This window comes from Motacilla alba, chromosome 9, assembly GCF_015832195.1.
Source record: "Motacilla alba alba isolate MOTALB_02 chromosome 9, Motacilla_alba_V1.0_pri, whole genome shotgun sequence".
Lineage (NCBI taxonomy): Eukaryota > Metazoa > Chordata > Aves > Passeriformes > Motacillidae > Motacilla > Motacilla alba.
Genome location: NC_052024.1, coordinates 24,663,743 through 24,684,536, shown reverse-complemented (window position 1 = coordinate 24,684,536; position 20,794 = coordinate 24,663,743). Strand labels below are relative to the sequence as shown.

The 20,794-nt window shown below is 46.8% G+C and overlaps 1 protein-coding gene across 4 annotated transcripts in view; it reads left to right on the top strand.

Moving 5' to 3' along the window:
* Positions 1–20,461, top strand: part of MME (membrane metalloendopeptidase) — a 33,466-nt gene extending 13,005 nt beyond the window's left edge. For 3 of the 4 annotated variants that reach the window (XM_038146188.1, XM_038146187.1, XM_038146186.1), the window contains exons 7-23: positions 50–168; positions 854–919; positions 3,978–4,112; positions 5,455–5,556; positions 7,098–7,234; positions 7,330–7,423; positions 8,084–8,212; positions 8,838–8,936; positions 9,440–9,520; positions 10,162–10,265; positions 10,440–10,498; positions 12,470–12,589; positions 12,830–12,963; positions 13,911–13,976; positions 16,044–16,139; positions 16,536–16,612; positions 19,106–20,461. In XM_038146188.1, coding sequence (XP_038002116.1) covers positions 50–168; positions 854–919; positions 3,978–4,112; positions 5,455–5,556; positions 7,098–7,234; positions 7,330–7,423; positions 8,084–8,212; positions 8,838–8,936; positions 9,440–9,520; positions 10,162–10,265; positions 10,440–10,498; positions 12,470–12,589; positions 12,830–12,963; positions 13,911–13,976; positions 16,044–16,139; positions 16,536–16,612; positions 19,106–19,205 — 1,718 coding nt within the window. In that variant the 3' untranslated portion in view covers positions 19,206–20,461. The remainder of the gene's footprint in view (positions 1–49; positions 169–853; positions 920–3,977; positions 4,113–5,454; positions 5,557–7,097; positions 7,235–7,329; positions 7,424–8,083; positions 8,213–8,837; positions 8,937–9,439; positions 9,521–10,161; positions 10,266–10,439; positions 10,499–12,469; positions 12,590–12,829; positions 12,964–13,910; positions 13,977–16,043; positions 16,140–16,535; positions 16,613–19,105) is intronic. The other variant, XM_038146189.1, reaches the window with a different exon arrangement.
* Positions 20,462–20,794: the final 333 nt, after the last annotated feature.

Below are 20,794 nucleotides of genomic sequence, written 5' to 3'. Positions count from 1 at the left end.
TTCGTTGCTTACTAAAAACAGACACTGACTATACCTTCCATTTGCTTAGGTACTGCTTGGACAGCTGAGACAGCTATTGCACAGCTCAACTCCAGATATGGAAAAAAGGTCCTTATTAATTTTTTTGTTGGCACAGACGACAAAAATTCCACAGCACATATCATTCACGTAAGTCTGCCTGGGTGCCTTGTTGGTCATAAAAGTGCCGCAAATAACTGGAAGCACAGGCATAAATGTTAGCGAGGAGAAACATCAGTGGTCTGAATTTGACCTGAGAGCTTTGTAGGTGATTCGTGCATTAATGTAGTTTTCAGCTGGGGCTCTGGGTTCCGCAGCTCCCTGTCCGTTCTCCAGGCTGACACTTTGCTCTGTGCACTCGCACACTGTGACTGCCAGAGGGACGGGAGTGACAGAGACAGAAAGGTCATCTCTGAAACCCGAACACCCAGACAAGGCAGGGGAAGGTCTGGGACTGCTGGGATGCAGCAGTGAGAGGGGCAAAGGGCCGGTCTCTCCTGCCAGTGGGCGGATGGAGCCGTGAGCACCTCACGTGCAGGGATTGCAGAGATGCAGGAGCTGCCTAGCTTGTCTCTGGGCTCTTCTGTCATCCGTGGTTCACCTGTTTTCACCCTGGCTACCAGTGCCTTGCAGAGAAAAAGAGATTGAAAAGAAAACCAAAAAAGTTTAGCAAGAATTAAAATAGTGAAAGGTGGGCAAGAGGATGAGAGAGGAAGGCTGCTGTGCAGAAAACAATCTGGCCAGTGAAGCATCAGCACCTGTAGTTACCAAAAGAACAGTACAACGCTCTGCCATTTCCCCCTAAGCTCATGCCAGTTTTTATTTGCATTTACAGATCGATCAGCCTGGGCTGGGCCTGCCTTCTCGGGACTACTACGAGTGCACTGGTGCCTACCAGGAGGTGAGGGGAGCTGACATGCCTCTGTGACAGTTCTCATGTTTTCGCCTGTACTTTCAAGGCAGCTACTTGACTTTTTAAGACCTTTTGGGAAGAGATAAACATGAAACAATTTAGCTTTGTTACAGAGCCTCACAGCTGGATCAAGAGCTATCCCCTGGCTGTCAGAGTTGTATTTAGACAGAATACAAGTGGCCATGATCGGCCCTGTTCTGTCACTGCCAAAAGGAGGTCACTTCTGAGCTGTGACCAAGTGGCAGCGGCTGGCAAATGCTGCAGGTGAACTACTTCTACCAGGAGTAGGCTTGGAAAGAAAAACAGAACATTCAGAACCAGAGAGACACTTTGCTGCATGAAAGATCTGAAAAGATCACAGTCTCCTACACCCACTGCTGAACACAAACACAGCAGCGAAAGGATGGGACACCATAGAAATGGCTCAGATACCTGAAACCTCGTGGTCTCCTTTAATTCTTGTTTGCTCATTACTTCTGCGGGTCTCATTAACCTGTTAGCACTGACACTGTATCCCTGTTGCTAATCTTGGACGTGCTTTAAGTCCTTGAGAGCTGATGGGTGTCTGTGCTGAAGTCATGGAGCTGAAACTGCTACCACAGTGACCTTTAATTAACCGCATTCCTTCTGTGTAATTACAGGCAGAAGCGATGAGAAAGTGTACAGGCCATTTGGGCTTTGTAGGTATTTTGCTGATGTGCCAACAGTTAATACAGATTACATTTAATTACAGATCACATGCTCATTAAGACAGTCGTGGCCATCTGAACTGCCCAGCTCCATGTGAGACGGCCTTTAGGAGCTGACTCACATTGCACAGTCTGAGCCTTCCATGTGTTGTGTTAACTGCAGCACTGAGACAGTTCCTGTCCTCTGACCTACCTGAGTACCAGCTCTGCGCTGCTGGAAAGCAGAGGAGGAAGCACTGTGGAAAAACAGCTTTATCACTGGCAGGCAGTGTCCCAGTGTCCTCCCCAGCAGGAGTGCTCCACGCCAGAGCTGTCCCAGCCCTGCTCTCCTGCTCTTGGCTCTGCTTCCTGCTGTTATTCCACTCCAGGAGCTGCACACAGCAAAACCATCTCTGCCTCCTGCCCCTTCCAGGCCTCTGCCCCCAGCAGCACTGCCCACCCCAGAGCCACGGGTGGAACCTGCCAATAAGAGCATTTTAAAATCTTCTTCTCTTGTAAGGTACAGGGTGGCTCTGCTCTGACAGGAGTGATTCCAATGTCTGAAGTTTCCACTGAAATTGCTGAGACTATTTATACAGTCCAGATGAAATTAGCTGACTTAGTTCTTTGCTACCTGACTTCAGAGCTGCACTCAGCAGAAAAATAAGTCACTGATTGGTACCTAAAAATCTCTGTTAACTTACTGGTTTGAGGTAATGGCTCTCTTGAATTGAATGATGGTTTTTACAGTGCTGCTTTGTGACCTGCTGTAGCTGTCAGTGGTTTCATGGGCTTTTCTCTTTCTGAAATGATCTCCTGTTTGTAACTGGCCCTGGGAGTTGAGCCCTTTGGGCTGCTGAGCCCTGTCCCTGTCTCTGTCCCAGTCCCAGTCCCTGTCCCTGTCCCTTTCCCAGTCCCTGTCCCTGTCCCTGTTCCAGTCCCTGTCCCTGCCCCTGTCCCAGTCCCTGTCCCTTTCCCTGTCCCTGTCCCTGTCCCTGTCCCTGCCCCGTCCCAGTCCCTGTCCCTGTCCCAGTCCCTGTCCCTGTCCCTTTCCCAGTCCCTGTTCCAGTCCCTGTCCCTTTCCCTGTTCCTGTCCCTGTCCCTGTCCCTGTCCCAGTCCCAGTCCCTGTCCCTGTCCCTGTCCCTGTCCCTTTCCCAGTCCCTGTCCCTGTCCCTGTCCCTGTCCCTGCCCCTGTCCCAGTCCCAGTCCCTGTTCCTGTCCCTGTCCCTGTCCCTGTCCCAGTCCCTGTCCCTGCCCCTGTCCCTGTCCCTGTCCCTTTCCCTGTCCCTGTCCCTGTCCCTGTCCCTGTCCCTGTCCCTTTCCCTGTCCCTGTCCCAGTCCCTGTCCCTGTCCCTGTCCCTGCTGGCAGCTGAGTGCAGGCAGCCCCAGGTGGGCCCAGCCTGGCCCTGCTGGCAGGGAGGGTGCCCAGGAGGGGACAGGGAATGGCTGCACACATGCAGCACCCATTAAAGAGGTGTGTCCCTGCCTCAGGAGCTGAATGTACCAAAATGCTGCTCTCAGTGAAGCTGATGACATGCACACCCTATTAATCCTAGCTTTAATCACTGCTTTGAAAAGTTACATTGCATAAACCAGATTTATTATTTGATAGCTGATCCAGCACTGTGTATGGTTTTTTATTTGCATTGAAAAGGAATATGGAAAACAGCATTTCTGTTGATAGAAAAATGAGTGTGACTTACCAATGAGGAATTAGAATTACAAAAAATAATGGAATTACAATAAAACAGAGGTCCCATAAAATATAATGACACCTTAAGATATTTGGCTGTGATATTTCAGAGAATTTGGCTGTGATATTTCAGAGAATTTGCTGCTGTGTTTACATTCTTATCATTACTGAACCCTTTAATGTTAGGTTTCATATAAATTCTCTCTAGTATACCTAACTTTGCATACAGCAATGTGTTCTAACTGTTGCTAGAAGCACTGGAGGAGGTTCACAGCTTCTGGGAGTGCTTTTCCCACAAAGCCAATTCCCTGGGTTTACGTTCCTGGGAACACAGCTCTGTGGAAATGGTATTTTTGGAAGTTGTAATTAAAGCGAGCTAGGAAAAACATGGGTGATGGTTTAAATATGGACATACAAATGTCTCATTGTAAATAATGAAAACAGGGCAGTCACTGGGAGTGCTCAGCTTTGAGCCGTGCTCCAGTTACCCAGCAGTGCTCCATCAGGGAATGCTCACAGTTTATTTCTAGTTGTGACCTAACAGTTTTTCTGATAAAATTGACCTCTTTAAATAAGGAGTGAAGAACTGTAGTTCATAAAAATGAAGATGAAATCTTGAAGATAACCAAGGTATGCTCTCCTTGGAAGGTTCTGTCTTTAAACTGTTCCTGTTTTTTCCTGCAGGCATGTTCTGCCTATGTTGATTTCATGACTTCTGTAGCTAAACTAATCCTACAAGAAAGAAATATTTCTGTCAATGAGAGTGAGATTTCTGCACAAATGAGAAGAGTTATGGACCTGGAGAAAGAGATTGCCAATGTAAGGAAGAACTTCTTTAAACTATCCTTTAGATAACTGGCTTTTTTCATAACACCTAAGAGAGCTGACTGTAACGTGAGTGGTTAACTTCCTGGCTGATGCTGTTTTGTGGGAGTAGAAATGTATGGAGCCTGTTACACCTGAAGGAGCAGCTGTGTCCTGGGAGGAGCGAGGGAAAGTATTTGAGGCAGCTGTTTTCCAAACAACAAAATGTTTTATCCCGATCTGCTCGCAGAAGCCCTGCAAGAGCAGAGAGAGACAGACTTGGGATTTGGTTAATGTGGTTTAGAGCGTGAGTTTTGGGAGATGCTTTGGGGCCTCTCCTCCCTTTGTCCCGTTTCCCTGTGGGCTGTTTGGATCCCAGAGCAGCAGATTCCCAGCCCTTGGCCTGCTGTGAACACAAAGTCATGTTTGTGCTGCACAAGCTGCTCCACAATGCTGATTGTTCCGAGGGCATTTTTTACCAAACGCTGTTCTCCCTTAAAAGAAAAGGACAAAGGAAAAATAATATCATGAATTTGACTTTGGAGGAATAGCAAGGGTTTGAACGTGCATGAGAAAACCAAAGGCATTCATGAGCAAACCATGGCTTGTTATTATTATTATTAACCATTGCAGCAGGACCTGAAGCTGAGGAAGACCATGAAACATGTTGTATAGCTTCAGCTGTTTTTGAAGTTACACTGATAGTTAGGTCACAGACTTGGGGAAGCCATTTATATAAACTAAAAACCATCTGATTTTGATTTTCCTCATTTTCGTGAGAAACACACCTCTGGGCTTGGATCAGAGATGGGCAATTATTATCAGAAAGGGAATTCATTGAAGCAAGGCTTTAAAGAGGAGCATGAGAGGAACTCACGCCTGCCGTGTCCCTGCAGCAGTTGCTGCTGGTGGAGTTCAGCTGGTGCTGGGGAAGCTGCCACTGCCTGGGATTTTAACCTTTCATCCAAAACTCAGCATCGGCCTGAATGTGACTGAAGAGAGCTGGCATTGTGCTCTTGGGAATTTGTTTAAAAAAACACAGAAAAACCCCACTGAATGCACAATAGAATAGGAAAGAGGAAGCGGAAGAGAAGGATAAAAGGAGGCTTGGCACAACTGATTTTTCAAAGCACTTTAAAAGGGTGAAATCTGCTGCTGTGGATGCAGATGTTGAACTCAGCAGTGCAAACTGCCAGTGCCCAGAGCAGCACAGAGCTGTGTGAGCTGGGGGCTGTGCCTCCCCAGCAGTGCTGGGTCACAAAGAACACACAGGGCAGCAGTGCACCCTGATCAGAACCAGAACTCCTGGGAACTGACTCAATACACTCAGTAATTTTCTCCTGATTAACCCTGACAGGCAACAACAAAATCTGAAGACAGAAATGATCCACTTCTGCTGTACAATAAAATGACCTTGGCACAACTCCAAAACAACTTCTCACTGGAAATCAATCAGAAGGTGAGTGATCAATAGCCTGGTATTTTAACCTCTAATTTTGATGGGATTAAACAATGAAGCCTGGATTTTTTTTCCTGTTAAAGACATGACCTGTTGGCAATTGAGCAGGATCCCTGATGTGCACAGTCTCACCTGCTCTTCTGATGACCCTGAACTCTATGCACATTCTGTACCCACTGCTTCTCCTGACCTGAAGGCACATCTTCCCATTTGCCTCAACATAAAAAGATGGAAAAGTACAAATGAAAAGAAATTCCCAGTGGGAGGTGTCCCTGCCCTTGGCAGGGGGTTGGAAACAGATGATCTGTAAGATCCCTTCCAACCCCAACCATTGTGTGATTCTCTGGTCCTGTTCCTCATCCTCTTGGGTTCAGGGCCCAGGACAGAAGTCCTGTAGCCACCAGCTGGTTCAGGGCTGTTTAGCAGACTGCTCACACTCTATTTATCCAGAGCTGCAGATTCAGAACAAAAATCCAGCTCGTCCAACATTGCCTGTGTAATTATTGCTCCCGGGGCAAGCAGCAGGGAGCCCAGGCTGTCAGGCCCACGAAACAGGACAGTTTCCTCATCCCTCCCACTGCAGCTCCCCCGGGATGTGTCAGCTCTGCTCTCACCCTGAGCCATGTGCTGTTTGTGCAGGGCAGCCTTTAACTCGTGGCACCAGAGAGCAGCTGAAAACCAGCCCAAGCTTTGCTAACACAGCTCTGTCTCCCCAGGAACACAACGTTGTACTGAACATGGGTAGTTTTTATTCTCATGACTTTTATTGAGGTTTCTGAGGCCAGGAAGGTGCAATGAAACACTGTTATTCCTGGCACTTTTTCATATTCCCTGCAATTTTATTGACTTTAATTCTCTGACAGTTCCCTCCTGCCTGGTTTAATTGGTTTCATAATTCACCGTCTCCCACAGGTGCAGTGGTTACCATTACAGTCATCCTGTCAGAAAACAACACCTCCTGTCACAGAATGGCATTGCCCTGGTTATTATTAGTTCCTGGGGGGGGGCTGCAGATCAGCACTAATTAAAATTTATTCCAAAGTGCTCAAAAGACACTTGATGGGAGTTGGTAGTGTTGTAATGTCTAAGGCTAGAACAGCAGTTATTCCCAAGATTAGCCTGAAGTTTGCTGCTTCTCTCCCAGACCTGCAGTGGCTGTTCCTGAAAGCTTATCTGCTCTCCTCAGCTACTTCCACTTGTCTGATGGAAGACATTACCTCTTCCAATAAACCTTTCCAAAGACACGGGCAGGGAAAATTCCCCAACACTTTTTAAAGTAATAGGCAGAACAGAAACTTTAAAAATTAAAAAAAATTGTGTTAGTTTGAAATCAAAGCAGTTTCTCTACCCTTTCTGCAATACCCCCCTATGTTAACAACACTTTTGGAGCTGTAAATGATCTCAGGCCAGCTGTTATTACAATGTCCCCATTTATAAGCAGTGCAAATATTAGGGAAACTAAAGGCAGAGCAGCTGTGTCATGCAAACATATTTAAACTGTTTATGACTGAACCATACCATAATGCATATCGATTTTCCAGGTGTTCAACTGGTCAGAATTCATAAATGCCATCATGTCAACTGTGCAAATCAACGTTGACAACACAGAACACGTCATTGTTTACGACCCCGACTACCTTCTCAAGCTCAGGTCTATCCTCGTAAAATACTCTCCCAGGTAGGTGTGTTAAGTCTGCTGTTTGCGTTGTCTTTCCAGAAAACTTAAAAAGCCTCAAAACATCACCAGCTTGTTGTGGTTGTTTTGTTAAACAGAGACCTTCAGAATTACATGGCCTGGCGGTTTGTCATGGATCTTGTCAACAGCCTCAGCCGGGACTACAAGGACACGAGGAATGCTTTCCGGAAGGTGCAGGAATTCACCTCTCCCTGAGTTTTAATGATGGCTTTTGTGAGCCACAAAAGATGGGGTTTTTATGTAGGTGTAGTATATAAATATTTCATGTATTTAGGATTTTGCACACAAAAGCCAGATGTGTTTGCTGAGCCTCTGCTGGAGTGTATCTATAATTTATGGGATTTATGCCTGATAGCTGAGTGGGTTTGAAAGCACTGCTCTGGTACCTGGTCTCTTGTTTTTCTGAATCTGAATTAATCCCCATTTTGGTATCAGAACAGCCACATTTATTTGCAAGGGATTACAGTTCTGACTGACTTGTTAGAAACACTTTGTCATCCAAAGGAATATATTCGAGGCAGACATTATGGCCCCAATCTTGGTTTCCAGTCATTTGATCCTGCTGATAGCTTGGTGCTTTTAAGGGAATTGCTGAGCAATTTCAGCAACTGGACACTGGCTCCTTTTTCAGCCTTTGCTGTGCTTCCTTTCCAGTTGCTGGACATGGAAGTTCTCTGTATTTCCACAGCAGAGCTTCTTCCTCTGTAAGAGCTTTCCTAGTGAGCCTAGTTAGAGAGCGAGTGCAGCCAAGTGCCCCAGGCAGGGCTAGGAGCCGGGTGCGTGCGTGGAGGAGCTCCCGTGAGCCCCGTTTGCCTGCTGTGTGCCCCACAGGCCCTGTATGGCACCACCTCCGAGGCTGCCGTGTGGCGCCGCTGCGCCAACTACGTCAACGGGAACATGGAGAGCGCCGTGGGCCGGCTCTACGTGGAGGAGGCCTTTGCTGGGGACAGCAAGCACGTGGTAAACCCCTCAGCCCTCAGCCACTGCCCAAGGGGCCCTTCGTCACCGCCGTGCGCTGCCCGACACAGCTGTGGGGGCACTTTTTATTACAGCCTGATCAAAGTGCGCTTGGTCTTCCAAGTTTTTATTGAAATGTGAATAACGGTTATTACAAAGGTTTAAAAACGCAAGTTTTTACCAGAGTAGGGTGTGAAAAGTGAGGGTTGCAGGGGCACAGCTGGAGGGAGAAAGCCCCTGCCTGCTCTCTGGGGCAGCTGGGCAGCAGCTGATCCTCAGGTCCCAGGAGCAGCACGGGGGCACCAGCAGCCACTGCTGTTCCTAGAGAGTGACACCAGTTCACATCCTGCCACCACTGGGCACAGGGGCAATTGGTTATTTCTGTTCGCCTCCGGCCACACAGAAAGTCCCTGAAAATGGACCTGAAGTGAAGCCTGAGTTGATTGCTGACCACTGGAATCCTGGTGTGAAACCACCCATTTTTGGGGTTGGCACAAACACAACGATTCCCTCAGACGCACAGCATCCAGTGGGGCAATGTTTACCAGGTTTGGGTGACCTGAATGGCTGAACTGCATTGCCCACCATCTTACTCTGTGGGTTTGTAACACTCTGGGGTTTTTTCCAGGTTGAAGAAATGATTGCAGATATACGTGATGTTTTTATAAAAACCTTAGATGAACTTCCCTGGATGGATGCAGAGACCAAAAAGAGAGCAGAAAAAAAAGTAAGTTCTGTCTGAAATATTGGTGATGTGCAGTCCTATAAAAACCATTAAATGTTAAATGTATAAATGTTTGTCCTGACCAAAAATAAGCAGTAACCTTTATATTATAATAGAAACACATTTTGGTTATTCTTATGTAGGCACAGCAGTTTGGGATTCCAAGGGAAGGGGCCTCTGGAGACAGGCACACAAAATAGGAAGAATCTGTATACAAGATTCAGACCTTTCAGGCAAATCAGTGATTAAGGAGCTAGATAATGAATATCTATAGGAAAACAATACTGAAAATGAGAAGGAATGATTTCTGGTGATTTGACCAGCTACTAGGAGGAACACGATAAAACCCATAAACTTGTGCTTTCAATGAAAGAAAAAATTAAACAAAATCTGTATATAATTAACATCCTGCAGTTTCTGCAGCGCCTATATTGCCTTTCTTATACAATTTATTATTTAAAAACATGGCTGGACTTGCTATGGATATCAAATTCCCTTGTCCCTAGGCAACAGCAATTAGAGAGAGGATTGGTTATCCCGATGAGATCGTGACAGATAACGACAAGCTCAACAGTGAGTACCAGGAGGTAAGTTTGCACAACAGGCAGGAGAATTAGGAAAGGGTTTTCAGAGAAGAAAAGGGTCCTTTGCTTTCCTTGCCCCACCGAGTGTGTGCCCAGCTGCAGGGGGAAGGAGGAGGTGTGACCAGCCAGCCTGGTACGGGATGTGACGCGCAGATGTGCTGGCTCTGGTGGCATTCCAAGGACACGTCCACGTTCTGTTGGATTGTGTGAGGGCAAGCGTGGAGCCAGTGGTGTTCAGAGCAGCATTCCACTGGGTGCAGTGCCTGCACAGGCACGGAGCTGACTCGTGCTCTGTCTGAGCTGGAACTGCTCCTTGCCACGCTGGCAGCTGCTGGTTTGCAGCAGGCAGCTCCAGAGGGTAAGGGCCACACCAGCAACTGCTGAGCTCCACTCAAAATATGTCTAGAAAGAGAGAATGAAGAGCTCTGGAAAAAGAACCCAGCTGCTAACATAGATCCAGCTATAATATCAGCTCTGTGATGTAGCAGAGCTCTGCAAACCAAGGTCTAATTGTACATCAAAAAATATTCTTACAAATGTGTTGCTTAGCTCATCATGCTTAAGACTAGATTTTCCTGATCCATGCGTCTTTTACCCCAAATCAGTTACACCACCACTAACTCCTCTTCCCCCTTTCTTTTTAGTTGAACTACAAAGAAGAAGAATACTTTGAAAACATTATTCAAAATTTAGTATTTACCCAGAAGAAAAGGTTGAAAAAGCTTAGAGAAAAGGTGGACAAAGAGGAGTAAGTATTTAGTAGTACTCTGTCTGGTCTTTTATCCAGTTTGCACAGGAGAAGGTACCTTCCAACTTCCAATATTCTGTGATTCTGTGACACGGTTTCTAGGCTTGTTCTAGCAATCATTAACGTTGCCATTAACAATTGAAATACTAACGTTTATTCTTCTGCTGTTACCAGGTGGATAAGTGGAGCTGCTGTTGTCAATGCTTTTTACTCAGCAAGTAGGAATCAGATAGGTAAGGTTTCCCTATTTATTGATGCCCAGATTATCTATTTTTTATATATGTATGTATGTACTTTTAAAATCAGGAAGCAAAATGATCTTGATATAACAAATCTGAGTATAAAGAGTCCTAATGTCAGCCTACCCAAAACCATCCATGGAAATAAAAAGCCCTGTCCATTCTGGCTAAAGATGAGAACCACAAGGAGGCCCCAAGGTTTCTCATCTTGTGAACCATCCCTTCACAGCTCCCTTCACAGTGCTGCAAGGCTCACAAGAGCCACGAAACATTTCACAACATTAATTATGCTTCTCAATATTCTGTCACGTCCATTCTGAAAATAGTGTTTAAATTTTAGTCATCCAAATGTCACAGACTGCAGTGTCCTTTCTGGGCCATCAGTGAGGTGCTGTGATCCACCCGTAATTCCTGAAAACAAGTCTGAAAAAATGGAAAACCCTTGTCCTGCAGGGCTCTGCACAGAAATGAAACAAGATTATTTCTTGATGTGAGCATTTAGCTCTTGACTGAACAGTTAACACAAAAACTTCCAGAAGGCTTTGTTTAAAATAGCTTTGTTCAGTAATTTGTAGGAAAGGAATCATGATGTGGAAGACTGAAACTGGTGACTGGCAGTTAATGTGAGTCATAAATTCTTACCTCATCCCTTAACTATGGCATGCACAGGATAATTAAAGCAGTCTGATCTTTAGAGTGATGTCTGAATTAGCTTAGAACTAGACTTTTAGAAACCCTCCAAAGAGCAGTTCTGTGCACGATGTGTAGGGAGCCTGGAGCTCCGTGGCTCCATCTGGGTGTGATCTGACCTGCTCTGCTCCATCAGCAGCTCAGACCATGAGAAGCCACTCGGCTCCCAAACTGCAGCTGAGCTGCTGCTGGCCAGGCACCCCCAGAGGGCTCCCCCAGGAGCAGCTGCACAGCCCTGTCCCCGTCCTGGGGCAGAGCTTCCACAGGCAGCAGCTCCAGAGGTGGCTCCTCACACTGCTGGTAGCATCCCTGCTCCCTGAGAACAGAGAGAGCCCTGGGGCAGCTATTCCACAGCGAGCCAGCGCTGCACTGGGATTGCTGGGGCAGCAGCTGGCACACACAGCACACCTGGCTCATTTCTAACCTCTTTGTTAGCTTCTGGTCTCCCCATGGCTCTTCCTCGTCCTGAAAGACAGCCCTAGAACTGAACTGGATTTATACTGAAATGCAAGAAGTATCAATCTTCTTTCTTTAGCTGTGTGAGAACTGTCACCCAGCTCCTTCTGTCTGTTCAAGTTGTGTAGAGCTACATCCACCTCCTTCCCAGGGAGAATTAAAACTTCATATTGCAGCGGCAGCAGGGAGGCAGGAAAAGGCCTTCAAGATACTAAGTGGAACTGGATATTTTATCGTATTTTATTACTCTTAATTTGTAACAAGATCAGAATTGCAACATGGTTTCTCTTTAAATGAATTGTTTTGTAGAAGGCTAGAAAAATGAGCAGAGAAGTGGGTAAATGGAACTGCTTTGTTCCAGTTCTTTCATTGACAGCTTGGCCTATTTTTATTGATTCTAGTGGGAGTTACTTGTATTTTCAAGGGAAGAATAAATTGCTGTCTCTGAGATTGATTTGTGATGGAATGATCAAATAATCTATTCTTCTTGGGGGACACCCTCCCACTTCTCACAATGTTGTGAGGTTTGTTTAATGACGAGACTGAAGTCTGTGAATGCTAAGTGATGTAAATTGGAGCAAACTGCTTTTTCCCGCAGAGCAAAGGAGTAACAAAGCAAAAGCTGGTCATGATTTTGGAAGTGTCTGAAGGGGGGTGGTCCTGCTGCTCTGCTGCTCCTGTCCTGCAGCATTCCCACGTGCCAGTCGCTCTCAGCTGCTGGGAGATCCGAGGGAACGGGCTGGTTTTGGCCGAAGCCCATAAAAGTGGCCTGGCAGGGTAAGGGGGCAGGCCCTTAACTGAGCTGTGGTTCCTTTCCAGTCTTCCCCGCGGGCATTTTGCAGCCCCCTTTCTTCAGTGCCTCGCAGCCCAAATCCCTGAATTACGGCGGCATAGGAATGGTCATCGGGCACGAGATCACGCACGGCTTCGACGACAACGGTGAGGCCCTGGGCTGCAGAACACTCAGTGCACAGGGTGCTGGATGCACTTTAGTGCTTCATCCTGCCAGGGAGCACAAAGAGGGAGGTGGATTTCCATACAGAAGATGAAGGCTGGAGTTCTGAGGCATTGCAGTAGTGCTCTCCCAAGAGCACAGTCCAAAGTCGTGCTCGCTCCCCTCCCCGCTGCAGCAAACCCTCTTTTCTTGTATAAATAATTCTGTGTAACGCGCTGTTACAGGCAGGAATTTTAATGAGAACGGAGACCTCGTGGACTGGTGGACTGAAGAATCAGCGCGGAATTTCAAGGAGCTGTCCCAGTGCATGGTGTACCAGTACGGGAACTTCTCGTGGGACCTGGCAGGTGGACAGAACGTAGGTGCAGTTTGAGGAGCTGCTGGTTTGAGGGGACAGCACTGCTCACAGTGCCACGCGGAAGGGACAAGAAGTTATTCCTCTCAATCCCACTGGCTGGCTTTTTACAGCCTGACAATATATTCCATCACACAGGACGGGGAAAAGATAAAACTCCCAGCCCTGAGGTTTTCCCAAAACAAGTGTTGAAGTGTGGGAACTCAGAGAGAGGCCAGTAAAAACAGAGAAGAAAATTTCAACATATTTTGCTGCCCTTTTACTCACACATTAGGTTCAATCAAAGGATGATTCTAAATTTTGCAGCTTTGACTATCATAAACCAATATTTTGAACTAAAGGTTAAAATATGGGGTTTTAAAAAATAAAATTAGAGATTTCCCACTATCAAAGCTTCATCATCTTTGGTGCTATTTGACTGACTTAGGAATACCTGCTAAATAGAGATCTTCTTCGTATCTGGCTACCAAGAAGCTACTGAACTTGCCTATGTACAGAAAAATACCTTCCAGCAGGGTTGCTGATGTCTGTTAACAGACAATTTCAGCAGTTTGGAGTTGGAATTTTGACTTGTTCTACAGACTACAGATTCTGTCCACTTCCTCTAACTGGAGCTGTGGTAAGAAACTGAGGATTAAAGACAGGGAGAAAAGAGGAAGAATAAATGAGCAATGACTAAGTAGCAGAAAATATGGGTAAGAGATACAGAGCCTAGAAAGTTGCCTGGAGGGGAAGGAAGAGGATTAGAAAAACAATAGTATCTCAAAACATGGATTTTGAGACAAGGGACATAAAGACTTTTCAGAGATTTTAACATAATCTTCTGCTAAACCTTCAGATTTTAAGGTGATTCTTGCCTTTAGAAACTGGAAAATGCACAAAGTTTGCTGTTACAGGTCCTGGATGAGCTTCTTTTTCATAAACCAATACTTTTCCTTTCTATTTTACAGCTGAGTGGAATCAACACACTAGGAGAAAACATTGCTGATAACGGGGGTGTGAGACAAGCATACAAGGTAAGAAACATCCATTTCTCTATTTTAGCTGAAACTGTCAGAGATTAAGAAAATGAGTTTCAGAGCCTTGGAAGAAGAAACTCCATTTCTGTGTTAGGGACAGGACCAGACCTACTGTGCCATCGAGGCCTGGATTAAAGCTACTGGCCAGCTGTGGTATTTCTCTCATCCTGTTCATCATGTCAGGCTACACATTACCTGCTCCTAGGGAACTCTCTTTCAATTTTTATTCCCCTTTGTGAATAAGGAATGTGTGGAATGGAAACATTCACTGGCTCACACTTGGACCATGACCTAAAGAAAGTGCTGATACCAGCAGCTGTCTGCCTCTGGCTGTCTTTCTCACCAGGTTTTTCATGCCAGGATGACTTTCTCCCAACCCATAGACATAAACACTTTGCTTTTCATCTTGTGCAGGTGACTTGGGCCCTCTGTAGTGGTATCCCAAGATGTCAGAGACTCTGGACTCCCTGCACTAAACCTTCCAGGGGAGCTGGATGCTTTTTGGCTTTGTTTTCCTTGTCTTCCTCAAACAGCTGCTGGACTCCCTAGACTGGCCACCGTTGGGACTGACAGTCAGAGAGACACAGGTTCTTTTTGTGAACGTGGTCTGCAAGAGAGTAGCTAGCCAGCCTCTCTGTCAGCTTTCCTTGTTATTCACAAATCTGATGGCTGCAAGCCATCCTCTTCTCCTTCCCTGAACACCTTCTTCTGTGGCAAAACACTCAACACTTGACAGCTGAGGGCTGTCACTGCTCAACAGAGAGCCTCGGGGATGCAGGGGCCAACTCACGCTTCTCCAAGCTCTCACTGGAAATGGACACGCTTGAGGGCAAAGACAGTTATTAATGAGAGTTTAAGGAATGATTTGGAAGCCTAAAAGAGGCATCAGGCTTATTAGATTAGTCTGATCTTCGGTTGCTGGAATATTTGTGCAAAGTACAAAGCCATGAATGGGGATACGCTTTCCGAAAGGAATGGGAGTAGCCAGAAAAATCAGGTCAGAAGTATTAAAAATTATTATGACATCATATAAACAGTGAAAAAAGGTCCAGAAGGAATCTTGAGAGGTCAGTGTCCCACCCCTCCTCTCCCTGCAGGTAGAATGAACCCCTTCTGCATCCTTCCAGCCTCCCAGAGGAGCATTCCTGCCGCGTCCTCGCGGCACTGCCAGTGCCACCACGGCTCTGCCCCCAGCAGTGCAAACACTGCAATCTGCTCCTTTCTCTCCTGTGACCTTTCACATATTTGAAGACTTACATGCTTCAAGGCCCAGACTTCTCTCCTTTAGACTAAACAAACCCAATTCTTTCAATCTTTCCTCATAGGTCATGTTTGCTGGACCTCTGCTCATTCTTGCTGCTTTCTTCTGGACTCTCTCCAGTTGGTCCACATCTTTCCTGAAGGGCAGTGCCCAAAACTGGACAGAGCACTCCAGCTGAGCCCTGGCCAGCGCCGAGCAGAGTAGAAGGATTACTTCATGTATTTCATATAAGCCACTCCTGTTTACACATCCCAGTACAACACTGGCCTCTTTTGCAGTGCTCTGGCACTGTTGGCTCTCGCTCAGCTGTTATCCATGGAAACTTCCAGAGCCTTGTCCATGGACCCGCAATCTGCTCATTCCTCAGCTGTGCTTGGGCAGTTGATTGGCTTCACTCGTGCGTTGCTTTGGCACTGACTTCAGGCAGGACATTTCTGCAGCATCTTCCATCAGTGATCACTCACTAACAGCACATCGTTTGACACGTCTCCATGAGAAACATGAAAGCAGCTGCTCTTACTATGGCTTTAAAGCCTTCTGCAATTCACTTTAAAAAAAACCAACCCAAAAAACCCACAGTGGGAAAAAAATCTCTTTTTCATAAAGCAGCATTAGATAATTGATAGCACAGTACCAAGAAATGGCCCTGTTGTCTTCTGCTTCAAGGTGGCACATGTAGGATGGATGGCCAAGGGAGACGACAATTTATTATGTCAAGGAATCCGTGTTCCTCCTTGTCATCATTTCTTTTTGACTGGAAAAATGCTGGAAGTGGTAACATTTCTGCTCACTTCATTCCACAGGCTTATGAAAACTTTGAGAGAAAACACGGAAAAGAAAAACTTCTTCCCGGTCTCGACATGAACCACAAACAGCTGTTTTTTCTGAACTTTGCACAGGTATCCTTTACTTCTTGCCTGAGGGCTTTGAAAACCACTTGACATTGCAGTTTAACAGCGAGTCAGAACAGGCTGACTCCCATGGGCTCACTAAGAGCTGGCAGAGCTGAGCAGTGCTCACTGCAAAGCAGTGAAAATAAAGTCTTGTTAGGTGATTTTTATCTCCCCTAAAGAAATTAATTCAGCCACTCATAAGCCTGGCAGGAAGTGCCTTGTGCCCAAGTGCCTTTCTCTGAGGACAGTGATGTACTTTTTTTAACAAAACACACCCTTTTTTCTCTGTGTTCTAATGTGGAATTTATTTTCATGAACATTAGGTGTTTCACAGTTAAATAACAGCAGGTCTCTTCCTGTACAATCTTAGGCTAATGCTGCTTTTCTTTGCTGCCTGTGCAGGTGTGGTGTGGGACGTACAGACCAGAATATGCAGTGAACTCCATCAAGACAGACGTGCACAGCCCAGGCAGATTCAGGTCAGCAGAGCCAACACCCCCAGGGCAGTCCCGAGGAGTAACTCCTCTGCAGCAGGCTCTCTGTGGGGGCACTGAAGAGACCCTGCCCAAGGCTGGGCTGCCCTTCCAGGAGAGCTTGAACAGGCACACACCTATAGGCAGAGCACTCTGGGGCTGCTGAGGAGACAGGCTGGGCTCCCCCTGTCCCTGCCAGCACTGCCCAGATGGGCAAAGCCCTTCCCAGGCAGCTCCACAGGCAAAGGAAGCATGTGGGGTCATTTTCTCATCCTTAAGAAGATCCAGTTTAATTCTGTCCACACTGTGGAGCAGCTTTGAACAGCCTCCACCACAGGGCACGCACACCATCCCCTGGCTGTCACTGTGTGACTGCCACTGCAGAGCCCCAGTGACTGTGCCTGGAATCCAGGGCTCATGCACAAGTCCCAGGCTCCCACAATGGCTCCTGACAGGGTTCTTGCACACCAACAGCACAGATGAACTTTCATCCTCCGCTGAAGTCACAGGCAGAATCAGTGGGAGATCCCTGCCCCTGCCTCCTGACAAACCCACGTGCTGTGGTACCACAGCAGATGTGCGTGCCGTGTCTGGTGTGCTCAGCCAGCCTTCCCAAGATCAGCTGGGCTCAGTTCAGTGGAGCCATGCAGGAAATGTGGCTGCTCAGGGTGCGAGCCTTTGAGCCAGAGCAGGATCTTTTCTTTTTATCTCAAGTCAGAGCAGCCTATTCATCAGCAGTGTAACAAAGTGCTCTAATAAACCTGTTTGGCCCAATGCCACGGTATCAGTGGTAGTGCAGCCATCACAGCATCTGCTGGAGGGCTGAGTCATCTCCAGGCTCCATGTCCACAATGGCCAGGCTCTGTGCTGATACAGCCCACCACATTAATTCCAGTATCTTTCTTTCAAGGGCTTTTCACCAAACCTTGTTTACCCCCACCCTCAGATATTTAGTGAAAGCAGCGACTGTTCCCTCGCCCTCTCTCACTGCGGGTGGGTTGTGCTATCTGGGATCTCTCCCAGAGGCAGTCTGTGCCCCAGCTCCCACAGCCATTCCTGTCTGGTCTCAGTGCTAATGAGGCTCCAGAGGCCCTTCAGAACCTCTGCACATCTGATTTGGACGAGGTACAAGGCCTTTGAAGCTGACTAGTGCAGCATCTCAGTGCAACAGGCTGAGTTTGTGCACCCTGCACACATCACATGGTGCTGTGCTGTCTGTACCTCGGCAGGACAGGCTGTAAACTTTACATGCAATGATACAAGTGCTCATGAGAAGCCTGCCAACATCCTCGGAATGGGCAGTCAATCACAGGATGAGGCCCCCAAGAGCTCTAAACCAGAAAACATTTCATGAGACATACCCACAAAATTAACACCTCATGACACACTACACGAGTGTCACCAAGGCTCCCGAGGTGCCTTTTTTGATTATTATCTAGAGAGTGCCATGAGCCTTTTCAACACCTGCTACACTGACTGTGGGCTGCTTTTTCTTACAAGTAGGACAGGCAGTTCCTCATGGAAATCGTTAATTGCAGAGCATCCCGTTTTAGCAGTGCTAGTTCACTGGAGCAGTGAAGCACAGCTGGATCACCAAAATGCATGGGGTTTTTGATAACCCTTTTTCTGTGCCATCTCCTGTTCCACTGCTGGCTCCCAAGACCAGGGAGTCACTTTTGGCCTTCTAGAGCAATTGAAGTATTGCAGGTGTCAGTGCTGAACTTCACCTCAGCTTCTGTGGGCACACCTTGATTCTAATGATGAACATAGTTCTCAGAATAGTCATGAACAAAGAAACAGTTCTTTAAGGAACTTCTGGGCCACAATCAACGCCCATCAGAATCTGTATTTGATGGGTTTCCCTGCATAGGTATGTGCTGCTGTATTCCCAGTCCTGAAGGAACGAGGGACTCTGAGCAGATCTATTCACACATGTTCACAATTACACATTTAAAATCATCCTGAGCTGCAATGGCCTCATACTCACTTCCCATGTTGAGCTGAAAGCCATTGTTTGTGTGAGACTTTTTGCCAGAAAACTCATTCACTGGAAAATCTGTGCAGAACGCCCAGAGGAGCAGCATGATCTCAGTTAAAACCTGGTTGGTGTAAAAATGTAAATGAACATTCCCTGACGAGTTACCACCACAGCCCTTGACCCCGTGGTCTTGTTTTCCCTTCACCAAGAAACCTGTCAGCGAAACGTAGCTGAAAAAGCCCTCAGTGAAAACTGCTGACAAGTGAGAAATCTGTTCTCGGGGAAAGAACTGGCTTGTGAGAGCCAGCACGAGGAGGGGACAGGTCCTGTATTTTTGGGGTTGCAACGGGGGCACGACAAACTGAAGAAGAAAACCCAGCCAGCCCTTGAGGTGAAATGAAGCAAGGCAGAGCAGGGCGTTCCCCACGCCGCAGTGAGGTGACCCAACAAAACAAGTTACAAAATATGGGTCACGTTGTTTGTTTCAAACAGCAATGACAGTGTGTTGCTTTGTTTTAAAGGGTCCTGGGGTCACTGCAGAACTCCCCAGAGTTTTCAGAAGCCTTTTCATGCACCACGAGAGACAACATGGATCCTGCCAAGAAGTGCCGCGTTTGGTGACGGACTGCAAACCTCACATCTCAAGGAGCTTTCCAGGAAAAGAGACCTTTCCAGCTGATTTTGAGAAGGGGAGGAGGGAAGAAAGCTGAGTGGAATATGCTGGAGACATGGCTGTAATCCCCGGTAAACATGCAAACCCCAAATCATCACCCACGGCGGCGCTGGGCTGCCTGGCTGCCTCTCCCCCAGAGCACCTGACTCACCTGGCAGTGCTCAGCCACACCTCACCTGCAGCTGCAACCCTGCCCCACGGCCAGTGGCTTTTGGGGTTCATTTTGAAATGGCCAAGTGTAACACATGATCTCCCCCGGGTCGGCGAGCGCAGATTTCTGACCGGGGAGGAAGGAAGTACTCATAACACACATTTTAGCCATCATAACGCGACAGAGAGACAGCAGTTTATGCCCCAGTGTCAGACCCTGTACCCTCTGCTGTGGCAGGAAATCTGTTCTACCAAATGTTTTCAGTTTTACTTGAAACCATTTATACAAGAGGAGTCCAAAGACCTGCTGTACTTAAGTAACTTCTCACTAATTACTCCAGCGTGTATTGCCTGAAGTCTCTATTTACAACAGTTAATTTACAGCTTTCCAGCCCAACTGAAATCGTAGGTAATTTATTAATTTCTGTACCTATAATCTGTAAGATTGTGATCAAAGACCCTTTTTCACCGTTTTCTAAGCTTTATCTTGCTTTCTCTAAAAACGCTCTTTTTTAAAGTTTCTAGTAATGTATAAATCATAGTTTTTATATTTAAATCTTGAGCTACACTTTTGACTTGAAGTATTGTAACATATTTTATCAGTGGCTGCATAGAACTGGGAAATTGGACTAAAGCATGGTATCGGGCAATAAGATAAAGCCTACAAAAGCGAGTTCTCCAATGGAGAGCACAAACATTGGAGTTTTCAGGCTGACAGTCAGGGCTTCGGCTCTGACCCTGCACTTACTTGTATGTGCTCTGATCAGTGTCAGTCCTCACATCAGGAAAGCTGCACAGCTGATTGCAAGAGTCTGAAGGAGCTTTAAGTAAGAGGGTAAAAGGCTTTAAATCTGCAATGATACGTGTTAAACATCCTCATGCAGATTGCAAAGGAACTTACTGCTTTGTTTATCAAAGCAAAGACATTTCCAAACCAAGTACCAGATGCCTCAGATGACTGCTACAATAGGTCTATTTAAAAACCTATGTCCTTTTAGCCGAGTTTGTCATCTGATCAAAACATTTTGATAATAAACTGAAATTATGAGCCAAACGCAGTGCGTGTTCTTCATAGGAATTATGAAGATACAGGTTCTCTGCAAATAGCTGTCTGTGCTTGCCCCCGAGCCCCGCAGGTCAGAAAACACAGACCACGACAAACAAATCCCTGTGACAGCTCGCAGGACCGGCTTTGCTCAGGAGAGAGCCTCTCACAGAGAGGGGAAACCCAGAGCGCCTGTTTTCACACAGAGCCAACATTTCACACAGAACCAACATTTCACACGCAACCAACACTCCGCACGGCTTCGCACAGAGCAAGGACCAAAAAAGGCCTCCGGCGCCCGGAGGGAGCCGGAACGGGGCTGGAGATGGCGGGCAGAGCCAG